At 32.7% G+C, this 26,499-nt stretch overlaps 1 protein-coding gene across 1 annotated transcript in view; it reads right to left on the reverse strand.

Annotated features, from left to right (window-relative positions):
* Window positions 1–26,499, reverse strand: part of USP34 (ubiquitin specific peptidase 34) — a 362,663-nt gene that overhangs the window by 248,408 nt on the left and 87,756 nt on the right. The window contains exons 3-5 of the mRNA XM_044659479.1: window positions 18,251–18,668; window positions 8,226–8,276; window positions 7,908–8,057 (exon numbers count right to left, since the gene is read on the reverse strand). Coding sequence (XP_044515414.1) covers window positions 7,908–8,057; window positions 8,226–8,276; window positions 18,251–18,668 — 619 coding nt within the window. The remainder of the gene's footprint in view (window positions 1–7,907; window positions 8,058–8,225; window positions 8,277–18,250; window positions 18,669–26,499) is intronic.

Below are 26,499 nucleotides of genomic sequence, written 5' to 3' on the forward strand. Positions count from 1 at the left end.
TCCAACTATTTATATAATTGTAACTACATGGGTCTATAAAAATATGTCATTTTCAGATCCATTAATAGTTTGATTAATATCAAATATGTTCTAATGAACATAAAATACCTATAAATCAAACAGTTGTTTGATAGATAAACATTTAAATAGATTTTCATGTTCACAAATTTAAAATTAATTTCCTATATATTCTTTTCTTTGATCTTTATAATAACCCTGTGACATGAATGATTTATTATGTTCCCCCTTTTTACTAATGAAGAAATTGATTCATTGAGTTATCCCTCCCCTCAAAAAAAAAAACAACACTTCGCAAAGAATATGGTTTATGAGTAGTACAGCCCAGGTTTGAATTTTTGACACCAAGTTATTACACTATCAATCAATTAACAAGGCACTGTGTTAGGTGGTAGGGATAAAAATACAAAAAATGAAACAACTCCTACTCATACAAGAGTTTATAATCTGATGGGGGAAACAAGAAATAGGTATAGAATTATAGCATAAATATAAAATAAACTAAAATATAAAAATTAAATGCAAGACAGTTTGGGAAGGAAGGCATTAACAGAGGTATTAGAAAAGGCTTTATAGAGAAGACATTGCTTGATGTTTCTTTAAAAAGGAAAGGACTGTATGTGGTAACAGTAAGAAGGGAATACGTTTCGGGAACATAGGATAGTCAATGTAAAAACAAAGAAATGGAGATGAATTGACATATGAGGAAAAGGGATAAGTTTAGTTTGGCTAAACTATAGGGAGTAGAAAGGTAGGCAATGTATAATGAGGCTAGAAAGACAAGTTTGGTCCAAGTGGCACAGTGCTTTAAAAGTCAAACAAATGAGTTTATATTTAAACCAGTTCAAAGGTGCAGAGACATGAAATGGAATGTTGTTTTGATGAAGAGAAAGGTTAGTCTGAATGGATCATAAAATAGGGGAGGGAGGTTTAATGTCCAATGAGGCTTGAAAGATAGTCTAGGGCCAGGTTGTGAAAGGGCTTAAAGGATAAAGAGGAGTTTATATTTTATCCTAGAAAAAATACAAAGACAGTAGAGCTAAATGAATGGGAAAGTAACAGGGTCAGATCCATGAATCAGCAAAGTCCCTTTAGCAGCAATATATAAGATGGACTAATAGGATAAAAACCTGGAAGGAAGTAAACCAATTATTAGTAAACTATTGAAATAATTTAGCAAGATGTGGAGAGGCATAAATTAAGGTGGCTGCTTTATAAGTACAGAGGAGGACTTGTTACTTCCTTTTGTTCAAATTTTTAAACATAAAAAAAAAAATCCAAGATGAAAGTTTATGGAGAAACTTTCACAGATAATTTACAAAGTTGCTAATTTTCCATAAAAAGACTTCGCAAAGCATACAAAGTACATGGATTCACACGTCATACTCCTTTTATGATTAAGGAAAAGGCACATAGTCAAAAGAATAATCTAGAGCAGACACAGGTAGAAAATAGTTAATTATATACAAATCCTGACTTTTTTTTTTAATTGCAAAGGTATTCAAGGAAGCTTATAGTTATATCTTTCTCATTTTTTTCTTTTCTTTTTGGAAGGTTTGAAGGGTAAGAGTGGGATAGAAAGTGATTCCTGACTACTGTTGCTTGGATAATGATCATGATGGAATTCTTGTGTTCAGAAACACTCTGGGCTAACAGTTCCCAATTAGATATGGGCAAAAAATAGGTCTTTATTTTGGTAAACTAAGTATTAGTTCCTAGTGATAGAGTAGTGGAATTTAATAATGAAATTGTGTCTTTGGTCTATTTTATATATCGAAAATATAAGAAAATTAAAGCATATTGACTGAAAATATGGTTAACTATAAAAACACACTTTAAGTACTTTGTTGTTGTTGTTGTTATTATTTTTATTATTATTATTATTATTATTATTATTATTATTATTAACTTTAAGCACATATTATGTGCCAGATTTTGAGCTGGGTGCTAGAGACCAAGTATGAAATAATGTCTACTCTCAAAAATTTCAATGAGGAGATATAGGGGAGGAAGAAGACATATATATTTATTATTTACAGAATAAATAAAAGGTATTTTCAAATACAAGGTAGATAGAGAGGGAGGGAACTAACAATGGGGAGGAATGGTGGTAGAAAAGCTTTATGTTGAACTTGATACTAGAGTTGCATCTTTAAGGAAGAAAACATTGCTATGAGAAAAAGATGAGGAATCTTTCAGGAATGGGGGAATAACCAATATAAAGACAAAGAAATTGAAGAGAGTGTCATGTACAAGAATTAAAGAAAATTTAGAGTACAAAACAAGGAAAAAATATATGATAAAGCTGAAAAGTAATGAATTCTGTATTACAGTCAAGTCAATAAGCACTACACTGTTTTACAAGTCAAAGAAGGTTATATTTTATACTAGAGGAAATAGAGAACAACTGGAGTTTATTATACAGAAGAATAAAAGGATTATATCTGCACTTATGGAAAGTTACTTTGTCAACTATGAGGAAAATGGATTAGAATATGCAAAGATATGAATGAGGTAAACCAATTAATTACAAGGCCAATGCAATAGTCAAAGAGGAGGCCTATGGGCGGCCTTATCTAGTTTAGTGGCTTCATTTCTATATGAGTCTCACAGCAGTAAAATAAGTGAGTGAGAGAAAGAAAGATGCCTTAAATGCTGACCTGAGTAGGAAGCAGTGTTAGATGTGAGAGATGTTATGCAGATAGAAATATCATGATTAGGTAACTTGAACTGATTGTAAATGTGCAGTGAGGGAGAGTGAAAAGTCAAGGATAAAAATAAGGATACAAACTTGGAAGCTTTCAAGAATGGTGGTATCTGCAATGGAAATAAAGAAAGCTTCTTAAGAAGAGAGATGGCTTTAGGAATAAAGATAAATGCACTGTGTTTTAAATGTTGAATTAGAGATATTCCCAGGATGTCAAGTTTGATTATTCCTAACAGGAAGTTATTTGTGTCAGTGAGGAGATAGAATGGGGTGGGACAGATAGATTTCTGAGTCATTTAAAGATTCTAAATCTCAAAAGGTCAAGGCAGAAATTGTTTGTTTTAATATTCAATGAAAAGTTACACTAAAGTTTTGTTTTTAATAAACCCTACATAAAAAACAAAACATTTTGAAAGGTACATTATATTCCCCAGTTGGTGAATGATCAAAAGATGTAAAAAGACACAGGTAGTTAGGAGGTGAAGTAGATAAAAGTACTGAAACTAGAATTAGGAAACTGGAAATTCAAATACTACCCCATGCACTTATTAGCTATTTAATCTTGGACAAGTCACTAAAGTTCTCTTTCATTTTGCTAATGGGAAAAATGAGAATAATAATATCTATCTCCTAAATTTGTTGAGGGGATAAAATAATATTATTTATAAAGTGCTTCTTAAACCTTATTTCTAATTTGCTAATTATTATTATTACTAATTTTGAGTAAGAAATCCAAGTTATCAATCAATGGCCATATAAAAAAAATGCTCCAAATAACTAGGGAAATGCAAATTAAGGAAATGTGAGATTCCTTCTATTTCATATCAGTTTAGCAAAACTGGCAAAAAAGAAAAATCACATATGTTACAGGACTGTGGGGAAATAGTCACAATGATGTACTTGTTAGTACAACTGTGAATAGGTCCAGCTATTCTGCAAAGCAAAATGGAATTCTTCCTTGAAAAATTACTAAACTTTATCTTCACTTTTACCCAGCTACAGTCACTACTAAATCTATAACTCCAAAGAGATCAAAGGAAAAGAATCTATGTGTACCAAATATTTTAAAATACATAATAATAAATTATAATATTTATAACAGCTTTCTTGCAGTGACAAAAGAACTAAGAATTAAAAGGATAAAATTGAATTAGAGAATGGCTTGTAATATTTCTCTCCTCCCAACTCCTGCCCTTGTATTTACAGACCTTCAACATACATATTTATTCTTCCTTCAAATATCCTAAATATTCGGCAGTACCTCAACCTACTCACTCTTCCCATAACCTACTCCTAAACCCTACCTCAGCCATACACAAAAATGCTGATATAAAAAAATGAAAAGAGCATAAATCACTTAGAAGAATAGTTATGATAACTGCTTTTTTTAAACACTTAAGGTTAACAAAGTTCTTTACCTCTCTTACACATTTGACTTGATGGCTTATTTAGGAGTATGAAGGAAGGTTTATTGTATAAAGTGACACCTACAGGGGTCTTTAAAAGAGGAGAAGGATTTCAATAGGAAAAGATATTGAAAGCAGTAATTGTGGTAATCTAGCAGAGGACTAGGGAAGGGGAGAGGAGTTCAAAGACAGGGAGATAGGAGAGGTCAGGATAAGATCCTAAGATCCAGGAATAGTTAAAATGTAATTTAGATGAAACAGAGTCATGGTAAATCTTTTCAGCCCTACTCAACCATCCCATGGCTCCTCCTCCCTGCACTCTCTTCTCAGCTGAGAATTTTGCCTCATATTTTACAGAAAAAAACAGAGGCCATTCACTGTGAATTCCCTCATCTCTCTTCTTTATCTTCAATCACTCAAATGCTTTCTGCCACTTTCTCCTCCTTCACTCTTGTCTCACATGATGAAGTGCCCTTACTCCTTACTGAAGCTAACCCTCCTACTCCTTCAAGTGATCCCTTTCCATTCCAGCTCTTCCAACAAAATATCCTGTCACACCCACTCCCCTTCAATCTCTCCCTTTTCTAGTGGCTCATTTGTCATTGCCTACAGACATTTCCATGTTTCCCCTATCCTATATCTCTTCTGCCCTTTGTAGTTAAACTCCTTGAAAATGTCATTTAAAATAGGTGCCTCCCTATTCTCTCCTCACACTCTTCCCAACCTCTTACAATCTGGTTTCTGACCTTATCATTCCAATGAAACTGCACTCTCCAAAGTTACTAATAACTTTAGTTGCCAACTCCAGTAGTGTTTTCTCAGTCCTTATTCTCAATGACTTTTCTGCCACCTCTGACTCTTGATTCTTCTTTCTTCCTTGATACTCTCTTCTCTCAAGGATTTCAGGAGACAGCCCTTTTCTCTTTTCTTCCTGCCTATATGACATACCTCCCTCTCCCTCTTTTCTCTCTCTCTCTCTCCCTCTCTCCCCACCTCCCTTCCTTCTTCTCTCATCATCTTTATAATCCTTCAGGCTTGAAACTAGAAGTCATCTTAGAGTCCTCACTCTCTCACATTTAATCTACTGTCAATGCTATTACTCTACTATAGATCCTCATTACCTGATATGTGGATTATTGCAATAGCATAATGGTGGATCTGCCTACCTCAAATCTCGCCCCATTCCAATTGATCTTCCATTTAAGCCACTAAAGTGATTTTCCTTCAGTGGCTCCCTATTGCCTCCAGAATCAAATACAAAATATTTTCTTTGGCATTCAAAGCCCTTTAAAACCTAGCCCCCTTCTACAACCTTTCCAGTCTTCTTATACCTAAATACCCCCTACACATATTATTTAATCCAGTGACACTGGTCTCCTGGCTAATAAAAGAAGTAGGCAAGTCATATCTCAGTTCCAATATTTTCTCTAGCTGTCCTCTATGCCTGGAATGATCTACTTCCTCCGCTCAGATTACTGACCTCTGTGGCTTCCTTTAAGTTACAACTAAAATCTTACCTACCATAGGAAGCTTTGCCTAACACTTCTTATTTTCAGTGCCTTCTGTTAATTATTTCCTACCTGTTCTGTATAGGCCTTGCTTTTGCATATATTTGTTTGCTTCTGGTCATCCCCATTAAATTGTAAGCTCCTTGAAGGCAGGGTTTGTCTTTTGCCCCTTTCTGTATCCTTAACCCTTAGCATAGAACCTGGCACATACCAAGTACTTAAAAAATGTTACTGATTTATTGACTGATATTTCATTATGTACATGGACTAATGTGAACTTTTATAACAATGTATATTACAGTTTCCATAAAACCACAAATTAAGAGATGAAAGGGTTCTTAATAACCATCCAAAATCAGGTGTCAAAGTAGATTGCCCCCTCCAACATAAACCAGACTAAAATGTAATTGAGAGGGTGAGGCGGGGTGGCTCAGTGACTAGGGAGCCAAGCCTAGAGACAGGTCTTAGATTCAAATCTGCCCTTAAGATTCAAATGTCCTAGCTCTGTCACTGGGTAAGTCATTTAACCCCTATTGCCTAGCCCTTACCACTCTTCTGCCTTAGAAACAATAAATAGTATTGATTCCAAGATGGAAGGTTTAGGGTTTTTAAAAAATGTAATTGAGAAATGTTTAACAAAATAATAAAAATACAATACAATACTGATAATCTTAATTCCAGAATTGAATATTGGCTGCCTTAACAAGTTTTACATCTCTAATCTGACCAAACCAAATTCAAAATAAATCCCCCTATAATATAGTCAACATCGAGCCAAAAACCATTTGAGACACACATTTTTGAATGGATCTAATTGTTTGGATTTTTAAAAAATCAACCCTAACCTTGCTTCTTTGTAGTTTCTACTAACTGTTCCTTGTTTTTCTCTCTTAATGTAGAGAGAACAATTCTAATCACTATTTTACGTGGAACTCTTGCAAATACTTAAAACACATTATCTTTCTGAGTTTTTACTAGGGTATGCATCCCCAATTTCTTCAACAGATTCTCATATGATAGAAATATGATAACCGTCACCATCCAGTTGACTCTAGATGTATTCTAGCTTACCAATGAAATTCTCAAAATATGGAACCCTAGATCTGAACACAATACTCTCTTTAAAAGGTGTACAAGAAGAATACAAAGGAATATTACCTTCTTAATCTTCTCAAACAGTCCAAAATTACAACTTTTTTTAGCTTCCACATCATATAACTGGTTCATATTAAACTTAAAGTTCTCTAAAATATCCAAATCTTTTCTAGACAAACTATTATCTAAGGAAGCCTCTACCTCCAACTTCCTATATACATGAATTTAATTTTCTAAACAGATATTAAATTTTAATTTTTCCTGTCAATCAGTCATTAAATATAAACTACGATTATCTAACCAATTAATTTACAAAGTTTCTTAAAAGCATTTCATCTTTACAGCATAAGTGCATAGCACATTTTACATTATATAATTGTAGGTTAATAAATAATTGCTCAATTTAATTTAAATCTTTTGTGAGAACTTCACTTAATTTGTTGTTTGAATGATCTGTTTTTCATGGGAGACTGTCTCAATGTCCTGAACATCTGGGGTATTTCCACAAAACAATATTACTACCCTGCTCTATTTTCACAATTATAAGCATAAAATTGGGCAACACAATTTTTTAGATTTTGCTTTAGGAGTATGGAATTTATCTGCTTCTTTGGAATTCTAGGCTTCATACTCTATTAATTTTTTATAACAATTTTATAAAAGTGAAATGAGGTAGAAAATAATTGTTTACATTCTGAATAGTATCTATGGAGATATATTCAGCATTATTTTTGAAAATTGTTCTTTTAAATAAAAATGTCACCACCATTAAACTTCAAAATATAGCAAGACATTCAACAGCTAAAAACTGAATTGAGAAAACATATTAAAATTAAAAACATTAAGGGAATATAAACATTTTTAATCTGATCTTCTTGTAAAGATTAATCCTGAAGTTTAAATTTTTTAATAATATAACTCAACTCTAATAAATTAGACACATTCAATCCTAATGTTAAATTCTACTAGTACTAGAGTAATTTTAATAGTAATACTTTGTTAATTTTCTTTTAAATTATAAAAAAAGGAGAGATATATGACTATGTTTATGTTTGTGTAGAGACATACGTGCAAATTGTTTAAAAGAACCCATTTCTTCTTCTGGTCACAAATGTCTTATTTTCAAATACATTTAATACCTGAAGGCCCGAAACAAATCTGTACAATACTCACATTAGATACAACTGTAATAAATGCATGTGCTATCAGAAACGGTAAAGTTTCAGGAGTTCCATATTCAAAGCAATCCTTCATGAGGGAAAGGCCATTTTTTCCACAAAACAAACAAACATAACGAAGCAAGTGCAATGGTACTTCTACATCCTGTGGAGATACAAAGACATATATAATTATTTGAAACTGTTAGAAAGTTAAATTTTTATAGCCAAAACTTCAAAGCACAGCCTATCTTAATATTTAAAAATTCTAATACATATTTAACAAAGGATTTAAATGTCAAAAATTTTAAAATAAAAAATGCACACTACTTACATTCATATCACAGAACGCCCCTAATATATTGCTTTCTTGAGCTGAAATATCCTGATAAAAAAGAAATATAATTAGCTCATATATACTAAAAGATATGGGGAGGACTTAAGACAAATTAGGAGATACAATATACAGTTTAGAAAAAGCTAACTGATTTAAGATCAGCAGTTTTTTTAATCTACCATTTTTTCCTATCCCTTATTTGTAAAGTCTTATTTTTCAAAATTCATTACAAATAATTCTTACCCAACTGGTACCCTTTTTTAAAGCCCAAACTTGTCTCACTTAATCATAAATGAAAACTTGCTTTTAAAAATTAAATGACTGGATTTAACCCTTTCAAATTGACAGCTTCTGAGCTATCACTATGAAAAATCAATTATTATCCAATAATACTCTATCTATATAAAACTTATCTGGGTAATGATAGCCAAAAAAACAGATCTCAGATTAATATTAAGGAAAAACTCCTTAACAATTACATCTGCAAAATGAAACAGGCTATTTTGCTAAGCAGTAAGTTTGTCATCAATTTAAGTGTTCAAGTGGGACAGATGATAAATTATCTAGGGATATCGTAGAGAGAAACTGTATTCAAGTACCAACTAGACTAGATGATTTTAAGGTTCCATCTGAATGAGATTCGATCATTCCATCTAAAAGCAACATAACCAAGAACCAAGAATTAAAGAAATAGGGTTTTATAATATACAGCAACTGAAGTTTAGGAATGCTATTCATAGGAAAAGCCCTCAATCACTCAGCCTATATTCTTTCCTATATCTGTTATATAAGCAAGTAGTAGATAAGAAGAAAATTCAAGATAGAAGTTAGAATGCTAGAGGCAGATTCAATGACAGCATCTATAAGTGATACTTAACTGATAGCAAGGGAACAATTCACCCTTTTATACATACAAATACTCATATGTGCACATACAAAGACAGACAACTAAATAAAAGTCATACTCAAGAGATTTAGTAAACTGGGACAACTTACTTTAGGGGTGAACAACACCTTAGTAAGTGTTGATAGCATTACAACACAATACATTTTAAAAACGTAGGTGTTCCTAATGATGATCTTAAGTCTTCAAGAAAACATTTATATACTCAATATAGGTAGATCACTATGATGACTGAGACATAAAGATCCCAGTGCTTTCAAAATAATGGGTCTTACAGAGAGATATGACACATTCACACGTAACCATAATGCAAAATAAAAAAAACAACTGCATACATTATATACTACCATATGTAATATATTTTAGAAAAAATTTCTCTCTAAAATTGTTAGAATTAAAATGAATTTCCATACTTAAGTAGGAAAATCTTTTGGCTTTATAAGAAAACAAACGATTCAAAAAGTGCCATTCCACAAAGATTCTAGATAGCTAAGATTTTTATTGTACTATACTATATCATTCAGTAGCGCCTTCAGGAGTTTCAGGGGGGGGGGAGAAAGAAAAATTTATTCGTACAATAAATCTTTACTTTTCCAATGTATTTTAACAGAGCAGTTTCTATTCAATAAAATTATCTATATATAAATATTAATAATTGTAATTTTTCTAACTATATTGGTGAGAATTCCTTGCTGCTGGCAGCATGCCTATTTCTAGTAGGGCTTTGCTCTTCTAATTCAATATTTCCAAACAGTTCTTGTCAAGAGTTAAACAGTATGAGTGCTAGTATACAGATGCTGTTACATCTATTGTGACTATTCACAAGGTTTTCTGCTTACTTTATATTTCTTGGAACCATTACTAAAGATTTTACTAAATTATGATTGAGAAAAGTCTAGACTTTTAAGTGAGAAAGTCTCATTGAACACTTTTTTCTTCCAACCTTTTCTTTTTACTCTTAAAAATTCCTGGATTTTTTCATATGAATATTCCTGGATACTTTCATATGGTTTAAGAAATATGACTGGGCACTAAGAATAATACATATAAAATTTTCATTTCAAACTGTCATTTTTATCAAGTTTAAGCAAAATACTCACTTCAAAAATAAGAAATAGGTCCATTTCTAAGTTTTTTAACCCTAGATATTTTGTGTAATTAAACACAGGCCTAAATATTTTTATGTCAGATCATACACAATACTAATTTTTGACAGATGGAGATTAAGAAATATGGGGTTATTCTCTATCAAAACTAGTAACAATTTCAACTTGTAGAGCAAATAAAGGTATGCTTTTTTTATTCAACCAATATATGCATTATAAATAAAATTATGAGGAATTAAATATGAAGCATAAAAATTCACAATAAACCTACAATATATACATAATTATGCATATAATTAGCATTTTAAAACTGATTTAAAGTATGCAACACCCTTAACATGTTAACCCATTTAAACCTCATAACAACCCCATGATGTAGGTGGTACTATAACCCTTATTTTACATATGAGAAAACTGAAGATAAGGGGGATTAAATGACTTGCTAAAAGTCTGATGCAGAATTTTGAAGTCAAGTCTTTCAGACTCCAAGGATAGCATTACACAGCCACACTGCAACATGAAAGTTAGCATAATAAAATTACTAGACCAAGCATGAACATTTTCTAACACAGTAAAAATCATGAAAACTACATTTAAATAATTACAAAATTCCAAATTAGTAGGATTTGAATTAACATGCATTTTATAAACTACACTAATACAATAACAAAAAATCAACATTAAGAACAAATGAGATTATGCCATCATAAATTAGAGCTAGAGAATTCCTTAAGGCTACCTAGTCTATTCCTCGTTTTACCAATAAGGAAATTGAGACAAGGAGAGGCAGACTAGCCCAAGTTTACATAGATAGCAAGACCTTACATCCAGGCCTTCTGACTTGAAATCAGGGACATGGTTCTAGCCAAATATTTCCCCCTGTCCTGCCACAAGGAGTCCTATTGTACTATAAAATATTGTTTTTCTGTATTTAAAAATTTTTAAAGAATAGGATAATTAAGAAGCAAGGAAATGTGGTCACAGAACAAGAAAAATTGGGCTGCAAGGCAACATTAATTTCTTCCAATTTCCCTGACAAAGTAGTATGACTGCTTGTGATTACTTTCTTCCAAAGGACAATTATTGTAGAATCTAAAATTTACATTTATATTACAGCATTCAGTAACAAACTGGTCAATAAAAGTTTAGGAAAATTCTTAAAACTAGAGTCTAAATACTATCAAGCATAATGTGAAATTAAATGTAAGGGTGTTCCCACTTAGTATATATGTTCCATTACCAAATATACTCAAAATATTTTACTTATAAAATATCCCATGACATTAACTCAATATAATATTTCAATGAGGCACCAGAGTATAAAATCTGTGTGTGTTTCACATATATTATATAGTTCATTTGACCCTCACAACAACCCTACAAGATAGAAAAGGCTCCATTTTCCACATAACTCAAAGAAGTTGACATCAAAATGTAAGACAGCCTCAAAAGTAAGGATCTGAGAGCGTAATCATATCTAAATTTTAAAAATTAACTTTTACAAATATTCATGCTACAGCTGTTAGCATCCAAAACACTAACAATAATTACCATTCATAATGGGCGTGGATCTTTTAGCAATGGGGATAGATTTTAGGACATTAAAATAAGATTTAAGAGTGACTTAATGTCCAATTTTTTTACCGGATTAACTTGTATGCATCTTTTAAAGAACTCAGATGGCATGATCCTTTGAAATCTTCTGTAATCTCTGAATCAGTGAAAGCCTTCCCTCTGTGGGATCTCATCTCTGTTTTTGCCAACTAACTTTATGGTACACTTACTTAATATTGTATTTTAAGTTCCATAAAGTTCTTATGGCAGTTCCATAAAGTTCTATCTTAAATTGTGTCTACCCACAAAATTTGGCAGCAAAATCTGTGTACACATTAATAAATGCTTTATAATTGAATGAAAATGGAACCTCTTTTTCCATTCCTTGGAAGAAACTTTTTTGAAATCTTTTTAAAAATTAAAAATTTAGTAAAATTAATTACTACTATCTGTCAGAAACTCTTCAAAGGGAAATAGAATAAAGAGTCCAAGAGGAAAGTAAACTAAAACCAAAGAAAACTTAGAGAGGCAGCCTGACATAATGACCTAGTCTCTAAGTCAAAAAAAGGATCAAGTTCCACCACTAACATAAACTCAGGCTGTGTGATCCTAAACAAAATATTTTGGCCTCTCAATTGTCCAAAAAGATATTATAAGATTAAAAATTTGAGAGAAAGAGCCCCTTAGGGCAAATCAGAACTCCTCCAACTAATAGAATCCACTAGTCTAACCTTAAAAAAAGTTTATATATTTCAAACAAATAGAAAGGGATTGCTTCCCTCAATGATTTAGAAAACTAAGTATTAGCATTATCTATATTTCTTGTATTTTAATTGATTTTGATAAACACTTCCCAATTACATTTTAATCTAGTTTAGGAAAGATTCCAATGTACTCTGTTCAGGAATTTTGTCCAGAAGCCAGCAACTCTGACGTTTCTGCCCTAGTCTACTTAAAGAATAACCACAGTACACTATTATAATACTGACATTATCATAGGCAAATAAAAATTTTCCGACTTTATTGATACAAATAAAAAAATTTATAAGATTAGAATTGGAAGTTATCTTAGTGATAACTAGCAAAATCTCTTCATTTTAAAGATTAAAGGAAACAAACTTAGAGAGATGAAATAACTAGCCCAATAATAGAAATCCAATTTTTGTCATGAAAAACTTGGGCTTCTAGAAGTAGAAGGTTGTTGTTGTTGTTGTTGTTGTTGTTGTTGGTGGTGGTGGTGGTGGTGGTGGTGGTGGTGGTGGTGGTGGTGGTGGTGGTGTGTGTGTGTTTTAATGTAATATTGTTTCTCCCGGATACTGTCTTCTGTCTCTAGGTTTTCAGGAAATTACTCTCTTGCTTCTCCTCCTATGTATTTGACAGTTCCTTTTTGGTTTAGATCATCTAAGTCACATCTGCTAATCTGAAGTGTCTTGGGCACTGTTCTCTTACCCCTCTATATTACTTTACCCAGTTATCTCATAAGTTATAAGAAATTCAATAAGAATCTCTATGCTAATCATTCTACTTATATAGCCCTAACCTCTCCAATGACCTCCAGTCTTCAACTCCCTATTAAACATCATAAATTGAAATGTCCCCATCTTCCCAATTTCCCAAGCCTGAAAACCAACTGTTATCCTCAACTCCCTATTATCTCTTACACATCCTCCACCCCTCCATATCCAATCTACTACTAAAGGCTGGTCAATTTTAACTTTCAAGCATCTCTTGAATATCTCTTGAATATGGTCCCTTCTCTCCTCTGACACTGCCACTAATCCAGTGCAGTACATTTAAGGATAGTACTCGGTGCAGCAACTCATCTGAACTCATTTCCCACCTCAATGAAGTACATTTAAGGATGGTACCCAATGTAGCACCTCATTTATTTCCCACCTCATTGAGCTGGCCTTCAATGTCTCTAATAATTCAGTTTTCTGCAGGACTGACTCAACAAAGAAATTCATACCTCTTCAATATGCCCTGGTACTGGGACCTTTCCCTCACCTTTGACTGAAGGGTGTAGAGAACTCCTCTCAAATCCTCTATTTAGAGAGAGAACCCAGGACAACCATCTCATTTCCCTCTAGGCTATGGAACTCCATGATATACTCATGCTGGCTATCCAATTTTGAGCATCTTTGTACGTCCTGCCTCACACAAAAAAGCTGCATGCTCCTAGAGGGGAGGGGCTTTCATGCCTTTCTTTGTATCCCCAGCTCTCTTAACAGTATCTAATACATAGTAGGAGCTTGTTGTTCAATATTTTTTCAGTCATTTCCTACTTTTCATGATGCCATTTGGGGTTTTCCTGACAAAGATACTGGGGTGGTCTGCCATTTCCTTCTCCAGCTTATTTTACAGATGAGGAAATGAGACAGAGTTAAGCAACTTGCCCAAAGATCACACTACTACTAGATTTCTAAGGCCAAATTTGAACTCAGGAAGGTGAGTGTTCCTGACTCCAGCACTCTATCCACTGCACCACCAAGCTGCCCAGTAGGCACTAAATATATTTTTAATGAAAGACTGGTACAGATTTAATGAATGACTGCTGCAAGGCCTTCAATGCCTCAGGTTTGGACTATTGCAGCAGCCTGCTAATTAGTCAGGTTAGTGATAATGAGATTAAATCTCCCCTGCCCATCTTTAGATTTAATCACCAAAGGTGAAAACATCTTCAATTAACTCATAAGTTGGGAGGTTTGTAACCCACATGTGCTAAGGTGAGTGACAAATCAGAATTTACTGAATGCCTCCTGGGAAGTCCTAAGAAAAGCATTTGTTGTGATTGGACACATAAACTAAGAGGAAGGCACAGGAAGTGACCCAAAAGAGGCCCCTTTAAAAAGAGAGTTCAGTGAGCTGAGGGCTTTCTTCTGGTTTGTGACCTGGACTTGGGACCATAAGATCTTGGTGAGACTGTTCTTAAATCTTTCCTTTGGAATTCCATGTGGTGAGTGTAAAGACTAAATCTTCCCTTTCAAAAGAGACTCTGTGACTGAAGCTTTTGCTTCATATGCCTCTGAGGCCTTCAGGCCTTGGCCCACCACTCAAGGTTTGTCCTTTTTCCAACTGAGGACTAGTTAGATCTGCTTGGGTTAAACCAGGGACCTACGCAAATCATTTAGTCTGTCAGGATAATTATCTTACCTTACCCTCTCTCTAAATTTCTTTCTCCCTCTCTTCTCATTTGTAAATAAACTTCCATAAAAGTAATTTTGACTTGAGGTTATTCTTCAATTGGGAAGTGATAATTATTCAATTCCCTGGTGACCTAACCTTTTAATATGTTCAACCAAAAATCCTCTTTTCCCCCTTACAGGTTCCTTCAAGTCTTTCCCCACTGTAGTTCATCCTCCATTCAATTGCCAGAATCTTTTTTCTAAAGAACAGATCTACTCAATAAATTCAATGTTTCCCTATCACCTCAAAGATCAAAAAGAAAATGTCATACTTTATATACACACATCACTTTCCAGTTTTTTTTCACACTTTTAAGTCCTCTCACATTTTCTTCAATTTAATGACATTAGCCTTATTGGTTGTTCATTAAAAAGGATGCCTCATCTACATTTTCGTTGTCTGTCTCCCAAGCCTAAACTGATCTTCTTCATCAACATGTCCTGGCTTCAAAACTCAGTTAAAAATCTCTCTACAGGAAGACTTTCTCAATGTATCTAAATTCTAGTGTCTTCCCTTTGTTGACTATTTCTTATTTATCTTGTACATACCTTATTTGTACATAAGTGTTTGCATGTTGTTTACCCAAATAGATCATAAAATCCAAGAACTGTCTTTTTCTTATCTTTGTATCTCCAGCACTTAATATAATGCCTGGCACATTGTAAGTGCTTAGTAAATGTTTTCTGACTGACTGTGTCAACTATAAAGTAACCTTCTCAACTCATTTGTTTTCAATTACATACAGTAGCTCCTTTACATAAATCCTAAAACTAAAACAAAAGAAAATAAAATTCCAAGGTTGAAAACTTCCTGACCAATCAGCTAACAAGTATTTGCCATCACACAAAAATAATACCAACTTTGCTTTCTACAAATATATTAGAACATAGTCCAAAATTACATAACATTGCATTTCAATGATTTGATACCAAATTTGATACTAAATAACTACATTTAAATTTATAGTTTACCCTTAAGAAAGAGGAGAACAAGAAAGTATACCAGGAAATAGTACAAACTGCTATGATGGACTAGATAAAAGATCCTCAACCATTCTGGAAACTCAGAACTAACAAATAGCAATCCATAACTCATGCCAAAGTAGTTGGAAACTCATGCTTAAGATTTCTTGTTTCATAGACTCTTATTTCCTTTATCCTGAAACCTAAGACTTTTCTTAATGCAAATTGGAATTGAGGTAAAATTTTCCTGATCTATCCTCCAAATTCCTAGTTTCAATTACATTTTTGTTATGTTACTGGCAATAATATCAAGCTCTCTAGCTTCCTCTCCATTCACCCAATATGATCACATCAATCAATAAGCATTTATTAAGCTTCTACTAAGTGTCAGGTATTGTGCAAAATATTATGGATGCAAATACAAAGAATAAATTCCTACTCCCAAGGAGCTTACATTCTAATGAAGAAGACAGTAAGGACATGTATGTGTATTATACATCATAAACATAAAGCAAATAGCTACATATACTAGCTATATACTAAATAATTATACAACTATATACTAAATAATTAAATGCAAGGTAATTTGGAGTACAGGCACTGTAAATTTGGGAGAATAAAGCAAGTAGTCACACAGAAAGTGGTACTCAGGCAGATTCTAAATAGACTAGAGGTACTCTTTGAAGGAAGATAAGAAAGTGGTGAATTCCAGGTATGCAGGATAAGAGTCCTGAATGAAGAACATAGATAAGGTCAATTTAACTGAATCTCAAAAAGCTAGAGGGAAGACAGAATGAGGCCAGAAAGATAGCTTGGGGAGGAGTACAGGAGGGCTTTAAAAGCTAAATAGAGGAGTTTATATCTTATTTTAGAGGCAATAGGAAGACTATAGTGTTGCACAGGCAATTTTATTAGATCTCATTTAAGTAAAATAACTTTGGTAGGTGAAGGATGGACTGGAATTGTAAAAGACATGAAGCAAAAAGACCACTTGGGAGACTGTTGCAATAATGGAGGGAAGACATGGTAACAGTTTGAACTAAGGTATTAGCTGTGTCAGTGAATCAAATGAGTTTGGAAGCAAGAGATGTTGTAGAGGTAAAAATATCAAGATTTTGGAGTTCAGGTGTGGAGGAAACTAAGAACAATACTCAAACTTAATCTTAACTGATTACTAATTAATTCCATGACCTCCAGCAACATGACAACAGAAGAATCTGTGAAATTTTATATCATAAGTACAAAATAAGATCTACAATTAATTACTACTGTGATTTACTATTAGTAATTAGTAAAATTTGTGAATCAAAACATATATACCAAAACTCTTAATAAAATCAATCTTTTCTTAATAAAAATCAATAAATCTCACTATAGCTTAACTCTTTTTGCCTCATACATTTGTTAAATTTATTCATTCAAGTTCAGGCCATATCAAAGACTGCAGAAGGCATATAACTCTTATCAGTTGAAGAACATAATAACACAAACAGGCAGACTGTTCTAATTTAAATAATCCAAAGATTAATCTTAACAGCCAAACTATGATTCTTGTTTCATAACCATCATGTAAATATAAAAGTAGATTTCACGAACTCACTCATGTCTGTTGAGAACCCTTGCTGCCAAAAGAAGTCTTCTAGGGTAAGAACCTAAAATCCCTGAAGAACTTCTAAAATTGCTCCAATTGATAGGACTTTCAAACATTTAGTAGATGTCACTGCCTCCTAAAACTCACATACTGAAAAAAACTAGTTATTACTAAGTTTCACAAAAGTAAATAGTGGATAGAATTTTACAATAATATTATTTTTATAATGATAATGGTATTCCCAAATTCAACATGTTACTTATCTCTAATAATTAATCAAAAAAATTATTCTCAAAGTTCAATATAATTCTCAAAACATCAAAAACATTAAAAAAATAGATAACATCAATAACAGCATATTTATACCAAAGAAAAGGCAATGAGTTCACTGTAAAAAGAACAAGTTTCTATGCATAATCCCATAATAAAAGATACCATCACTTTTTTTATTTTAACTCAAAAATTTTCATCTTAAAGGCAATATTTCAATACTGAAGAACAGGAACAAAACAATAAGTGTAGCATGAAGAAATGGATATCTTGGTGTGAAAACAATGATTTCAGAAATAAAGTAATCATTTTTTTCACATACATTCTAATACATTTTCCTTTCACATTTCTTAAACTTATTTATTATATATGAAAAGTATAATGTGGATCGAAAATGTTTTACTTTTATGACTTCTCCAAGAAAATTAGCAAAATATTAAAAAAAATACCTCTATTGTAGGATGAGTGTTATGCTTGTAAGCAGTATATAAGGGAAACTGAATCTGAAAGATTTTTGCCACACATAGCAAGAGTTTTTCCTTCTCATCTGTACTCCATAAATTAAAAGGATCAGAACTCTTTGTAGACTCCTCCTCCGTCAGGCTACAAATCCTTGTAGAGTCTAATTTTTTCTCTGATTTTTGTCTTTCTATATTTTCTTCTTCATGAGACTCTCTTTCTACATTCAATGGCTCCTCAGCTTGATTATTCTGATCTTGCCATGTTGAATCTATGTTAATAGTGCAATGTTTACAGAGCTGGTCCCGAAGCGCTTGAACTTGGGCAATCACTAAGTTAATGAGAGCACATACTACTTGGTTAAAAATCTCCAAGTGCTTATACTCCTTAAAGCAGCATAGACATTGCCTGAAAAAGAAAAATCAAGAAATATATTTGTTTCCATGAATAATTATAAATTATAATTAAATCATAAATATATAGAAAGACTATAGAGAAAACAGTGGAGAGTTCTTAATCTAGTTTTCTTAATTATAAAACTAAGAAAAAATTACAAAATTGAACAAACTTTGTCAAGTACCTAATGTGTGCTAAGCACCAAGGGGACAGAGATAAAGAAAAAAATTTTGATCAAAGACAAAGAAAAAAAAATCTAAAATGTACCAGTTCTTAAAAGAAAAGATGAAGTTTTTAAATAGGCTTTTTATTTAAGATTTAACCAAAAATGCCACCAAAATAATATAAATAATATAATATAATAAACTATAAGTATATTGCCACTAAAATAGCAAAATATAAACTAAATAAAACAATAAAATTCCTACAAAGTGTAAGACATAACACACATTTCAACAGCCCTTTCCCAAGGCCCTAAAGAAAATTATACAAATTTGTGAGAAAGAATAAATTAGATGAAAAAAACGGGATCCAAAAGGAAACTGAACAAAGGGACTGATGCAAAGAAGATGAAATTCATGAGGGATGAGTGTTAAAGAGTTATACTTGGTTTTAAAAATCTAGGTGTACAAGTATAGGTCCAGGGAGAAAGTTTACAAGTTAGAAAACAATTCTTGTGAGAAAGCCCTCAATGTTCAGGGGGACTTTCAAGGCTACAGTAGTGTGATATGGCAATCAAAAGAGCTAGCCATACTACAGATAATATGTGAAAATGTTTAAGAGCAACAAATAGGGCTCTACCATATTAAATAAGGCTTTCTATTCTATAAGTAGAGAAATTTACCTACACGGCATAGAATACTGTATCTAGAAACAAGGGCCAAAGGCCTGACCCAATGACATATATTACCTATTATTTCACTTTTACCATCAATACATATTCCTATTCAACTGACATAAAAATAAATATAATTAACACTAAAAGGTAAAGATGATCTAAGATTTATTAAAAATGCAAAAATTTGGCAAGGTTAATAATAATCATAAAATAAAAGTTGATTACATTATTTTGACTTTTTTGTATATAGGCCCTTTCTTTTCCTATGAAACACTGGCTCTTTGCTATGAAATATACTGCCTCAATAAACCTAATGCCCAATTACATCAATAAAAAAAAAATACAAACTTCAAGCATGTAATGATCACATATACAAGTTTAAACAGAAAAAGATTAATTTTTAATAAAAATTGCATTAGTAAAAGTTTATTTTTTACTAGGCATTTCTACAGTAACTGTCCTCAATATTTTCACTGCTTTGAAGACTATAGAATTATATATAATATAGGGTTATAGAATATAGAATTGTCTCTTAATAAAAGTCTCAATTTTTAAAAACCCGAGTACAAACCCCTCCCAATGTATGCATGTTTATGTACATACAAACATACACATAAATACATATCTATATGACTGTAAGACTCATAATCCAAACCAAATCAAAATGGGGATAGTGAAGGAGAGGAGATAGGGAAGAGTATGACAGTGCAAGTAGAGATGGAAGAATCTAAGTTACCAATTAGTTGTCCTGTAATGTACAGCCTACTATCCACAGGGAGATAGCTTTCAGCCAAGAAGTGATCTGAGAACTAGGGGTAGAATTAGAGGGAATAGGGGGAGAAGAATTTTCTCAACAGTGCCTTCACAGATATGGTGAATGCCCAAGAAGCAATTCCAATATAACTGCCCTGAGAGACCCATACCACAAGCAAAACAGATGAAGGACGGGTGTGTGTATGTTAGAAACAAGCCCATTTTTGGCTATTACAGAAAAGATGAGATTCACCCCATCTTCACACTTTCATACACTTCTTCATACACTTCAGTACTTCATATACTTCTTAAAGCAATATAAAGGCTAACATGAAGTCATGCCACAGCCCCCAAATGGAGAACGATACATTGATACATTTTTTCCATCTTCATTCTGTTCTGGCATCTTTGACAGATGTGTTTTTTCTATTCATTTTTCTTTTCATTTTTTCTCTTTTTTCCCCCACTTGGCAACCTTGTGACTTCATTAGTATATAAAGAATTCCTGATAAGGATACTACTAACAACTAACAACTAATCCCAATACTATACAAACTCTTTGACAAAATAAGCAAAGAAGGAGTTTTACCAAATTCCTTTTATGACACAAATATGGTACTGATTCCAAAGCCAGGCAGACTAAAAACAGAGAAAGAAAATGACAGACCAATCTCCTTAAAGAACATAGACACAAAAATCTTAAATAGAATGCTGGCAAAGACTCCAGCAAATTATCACAGGGATTATTCACTATGATCAGGTGGGATTTATACCTGGAATGCAAGGATGGTTTAATATTAGGAAAACTATCCACATGATTGACCACATCAATAATTAAACCAACAGAAATCACATGATTATCTCACTAGATGCAGAAAAAGCCTTTGACAAAATGCAACACTCATTCCTATTGAAAACACTAGAAAGTATAGGAATAAAGGGACTTTCCAAAAAATAATAAAGAGCATATATTTAAAACCATCAGTAAGCATCATCTACAATAGGGATAAATTAGAAGCCTTCCCAATGAGATCAGGAATGAAGCAAGAATGCCCATTATCACCTCTATTATTTAACACTGTACTAGAAACACTAGCAGTCACAATTAGAGAATAAAAAGAAATTAAAGGGATTAAAGTAGGCAGTGAGGAAAGTAAACTATCATTCTTTGCTTATGATAAGATGGTCTTCTACTTAAAGAATCCTAGAAAATCAACTAAAAAGCTACTGGAAATAATCAACTACTAAATAAAATCAAGAGCTAGTTAAAAAAAAAAAAAAGATAACCCTCTGGGCTAATTTGATTAAAGGAAAAAAAAAAAACAGTTCAGGTAACCTTAAAAGCAAAAGCTAACAATCACTTAAAGAATAATAATTCAAATACTACATAAACCATTTGAAAAAACTGGTAAAGAAGGAACCTTGATTTTTTTCTTATGGCATAAATATCGTATGGATACCTAAAACATACCAAAAACAGAAAGAAGAGACCAATTTCTCTAATGAATACAGAAATTAAAGAATTTAATTATCATGTTAGCAAGGAGATAATAATATATCATAATGATTATATACTATGATCAGGCTGGACTTACACCAAGAATACAGGATTGGTTCAATATCAACAAAACTGAAAACATAATTTACTAGATCAAAGATAATAACAAAAACAATAAAAATCACATTAGAGGGGCAGCTGGGTAGCTCAGTGGAGTGAGAGTCAGGCCTAGAGACAGGAGGTCCTAGGTTCAAATCCGGCCTCAGCCACTTCCCAGCTGTGTGACACTGGGCAAGTCACTTGACCCCCATTGCCCACCCTTACCACTCTTCTGCCTATGAGACAATACACCAAAGTAGAAGGGTAAAAAATAAAAAAAAAAATTTAAAAAAATATCACATTAGATTCAGAAAAAACTTGACAAAATATAATGCTCATTTCCTCATAAAAAGATAGAAGCATAAGAATAAATTAAGTTTTTCTTAAACTTAAAAGTTTTTTTCTTAAATTAAGGAGCCTTTATCAAAAACTAAGAATAAGCATTATCTTGAGTGAAAATAACCTAGAAGACTTTCCAACAAGAGCAGAAGTGAAGGAGGGATACCTATTTTCACTATTATTTAATACTGTATTTTAAAACTTAGCTTTAACAAGAAGAAATTGAAAGGAATAAGCATAAGCAATGAGGAAACAAAACTCTCACTTTTTGCAGATATGATGACTTACTTAGAAAACCATGCAGAGTCAACTAAAAAAGTAATTTAAAAAAAACTAATTGGAACTATTAACAACTTAATCAAACTTTCAGGAAGCAAAATAAACCTATACACTGATAATCAGCATTTCATATATATAAATAACCAATGAAACCCAACAGGAAGTGAAAGAAAGAGAAATTCCATTTAAAATAACTGTAGACAAAAAATACTTCAAACACACACAAAGGAACTATGTAAGCAAACTGTTCACACACAAAAACACTAAAAACTTAAGAGAAAAATTATTTGTGAGTAAGCCAAACCAAATTATTAAAACACAACAATACTACCTAAATTAATTTACTTATTTAAGTGCCATACAAATCAAACTAACAAAGAATTATGTTTCAGAGCCAGAAAAAATAACAAAATATTTCTAGAAGAACAAAAAAGCAAGAATATCTAGGGAATCAACAAAAAATTCTGAAGAAATGGGTCCTAACAGTACCAATTCTCAAACTACACTAGAAAGTTATAATCATAAAAACAGATAGGTTTAAGTTAAGAGAGAGAGAGAGAGAGACAGTGATATGGGGAACCTAATACCTGTATTAGGTATACAATATAAAGGAAATGAGTACAATGATCAAAACTCTAACTATAGAGGCAACAACCCACTATTTGAAGAAAAAAAATTGTAGGAAAAACTAGAAAGTAATATGACAGAAAACAGGCATAGACCAACATCTCACACCACATATAACAAAATGAGCTCAAACTGAGTGCATAATTTAAACAAAAGGGATGGTCTCACTGGCAAATTAGTAGAGCAGAGGAAATTTGTCTGTGCTTAGCATACAAATTAGGTGCATAATAAATGTTTATTGATTGACTCAGATCTGGACAGAGGAAGAGATCATGATCAAACAATAGAGAGGTTCACAGGAAATAAAATTATTCATTTTGATTCCATAAAATTATGGTTTTCCACAAAAACAATGCAGCTAAAAATTAGAAAAAATAGCAGGAAACCAAGAAAAAGTCTTTGCAGCAAGTTGCTGATTATAATGGTTAGAATAGATTTGTCTAAATTATCAGAGTAAAAAAAAATGTTATGGTTGCCATTTATAGAAATTCACCCTTAAGTCACAAGACTGTTAATAGCTTTATTATAGTAAGATAAAGATAGTAAGAGTGGAAAATGTAGGAAGGAGGTAAAGCTAAAACCCCATAGTCTGTCTTAGAAACAACCCTCCAACTTCCTGCTGATCTCACTTTATATGCTATTCCCTTCACCCATTAACTCTCCTACATCACTGGCCCCACCCCGGGAACCAATCACAATTCCTCAATTAGCCTGACACCACCCAGGGGGCAGTGCCTGTGGGATCAATTCCCTGATTGCTGATTTACACAAATTCGAAGCAAATAGATGGGAAGTCTAAATCTTTAAATCAAAATACAAATTCCCTTCTCACATGATTAATATATATAATTTTATTCAAAAATATATGTTTTCAGAGGGAAAAAATGCAATCTATCAGTAGTCATATTTTTCAAAATACTTGAAATCAACAATCGAGAAATCAAAATTAAAGCAACTTTAATGTACTACCTCACATTCATTAGACTGATGATAAAAAAAAGGAAAAAGACAAATGCTAATGGGGATATGGGAAAACAGGTACAATAATGCACTGTTGGTAGAGCTGTGTACTAACTAGTCCAATTATTCTATAAAGCAATTTGGAACTATGTCTAGTTTTCTCATTTGAAAAATTAAATTAGACTAGATAACCTAGGATACCATGATTCTATAGAATACACAGACAAGACAGCCTATCTATCCAATTAGCATTTATGTAAGCCGAGCCAATGGTGTGATATGGCAGCACTAAAAATGCTCAGTACTAGAAAAAAGTGATCTTGATACTAGAAAAATGAAGTCACCATACAAAGCCTAACTCTGTGACAGTTTCAGAGAGAGGAGGAAATAATAGTGTTTTAAAGAGATTTATATATTATATTTCATTAGATCCTCATAACCCCTCTATGAATCTGGCATTCATTATTCTCAATTTACAAATTATAATATTCCAATAAGCAATCCTATTATCTTTTACTAACACACAACAGACTAAAAGCCATTGATTTGAGAGAGCAAAATCATACCTAAAGTCTCTCCTTCAAGAAAGTATTTCTCTTTCACACATCAAAACTATTCATTTCAAATATTCAAAAGCTATAACATGACATACAATGTTTAGTGACTCCTGACCAGTAATATTAGACAAGACATAACACAGGGGGTTGGAAATATACTGAGTGTTAACTACTGTCACTGAGAATACAAGTAGAATATAAGTTCAACACAGACCCCCATGTGTGAAATATATATAAATAAAATTTCAGTATGATGTACAACCTGAAAAGCTGGGCCCAAAATTAAACAGAATGAGGACAAGTGGGCTGGTACTGCCTATCAACAATGTAGAGCTCTTTAATGATCTAGGAATAAAACACTATTTCTCAGCTCTGGGAATTCTCTCAGGTTGCTTCAATGCCTAGAATGCTTTCTGTCCTCTTCTCTGACTACTGACCTTCCTGGCTTCCTTTAAGTCTCAACTAATTCCAACCTTTTACAGGAAGTCTTCCCTATAACCTCAATTCCAGAGCTATTCCTCTTTTAACTATTTCCTATTGATCCTGTGTATAACTAGGTTTATATATGCATATATGTATGCATGTACGTACGTATGTATGTATGTATGTATGTATATGTTTCCATATTATATCTCCCAATAGGTTCTAAGCTCTCTGAGGGCAGCAACTATTTTATAAGGGCTAGACAATGGGAGTTCAGTGACTTGTCCAGGGTCACACAGCTAGGAAGTGTCTAAGGCCAGATCTGAACCTAGGACCTTCCATCTCTAGGCCTGGTTCTCAATCCACTGAGCTACACAGCTGACCCCCAGATTTTAATTTAGAAGGATGAGTCTTCTTCACTCTAGGCCTGGCACTCTATCCACTGTGTCATCTAGCTAGTCACCTAGGGGAAAAGATTGGCCTTAAGCAAAAACAAAATCAAGTGCTATATAAAAATACTTATACCTTTCCTTGATGAAGGAAAGTATGGGAATCTGTGACAGTAAATATAAATTAAGGAATGGTTGAATATGAAAAGTTATGGTATAGAAATGTGATAGAATACTATCATATTATTGGAAATGATAAAGAGAATAGTTTGAGAGAAACCTGGGATGGCATATAAACATCAGTTTAACATGAAGTGAACAGAACTAGGAGCATAATTTATATAAAGGAAACAATAGGGTAAAGTCAAAATACTTAAAGAAAATTAAGAACTTTATTCACTGTAAGACCAATCATAAAGCTAAAGAACTAATGACAAAATATGCTACCAACCTCCTGAGAGAGAGGCTAAGGATTCAAAACACAGAATGAGACATATTTTTGGACATAACCACTGCAGAAATTCATTTTGATTATATATGTTTATAACAACAGTTTTTATTTTTCCTCAGTTCTGTTATGAGACTAGGAAAAGGTAGAGAATGAGAAGGCAAATTTTGCAAACTGAAAAATACAAAAAAGAATTTTTAAATAAATAACTGAAATAATTCTGAGAAAGGGTATATAGATTTTACCAAATTGCCAAAAGGGTTCATGCAAAACAAAACAAGTTTACAAGAACATTTTGATCTAGTACAGTGTATTCATTTTATGGAGGAAGAAACTGAGGCCTACATAGGATAAATTACTTGCCCAAGGAAACATAAGTAGCATCGGAACTTCCCATTAAGTCATGCTGTCCTATCTCATAGAATCACCATTAGACAGGCAGTGTACTTCACTCATATTTTTGAGATTTCAAAAGAATTTTTAAAAGGCCCACAGAAGCAAACCTAGTTAAGGAAGGACAAGGATCCTGAGTCAAACTGGTCAGGCTGGTCTGCACAGATTACACTATTTATCATCAAAAGGAATATACAAATTGATGATATCAAAATTCTCTCGGAATTGTATCTGCATAAT

The sequence above is a fragment of the Gracilinanus agilis genome, chromosome 2 (genome assembly GCF_016433145.1).
Source record: "Gracilinanus agilis isolate LMUSP501 chromosome 2, AgileGrace, whole genome shotgun sequence".
In the NCBI taxonomy this organism is placed as follows: Eukaryota; Metazoa; Chordata; class Mammalia; order Didelphimorphia; family Didelphidae; genus Gracilinanus; species Gracilinanus agilis.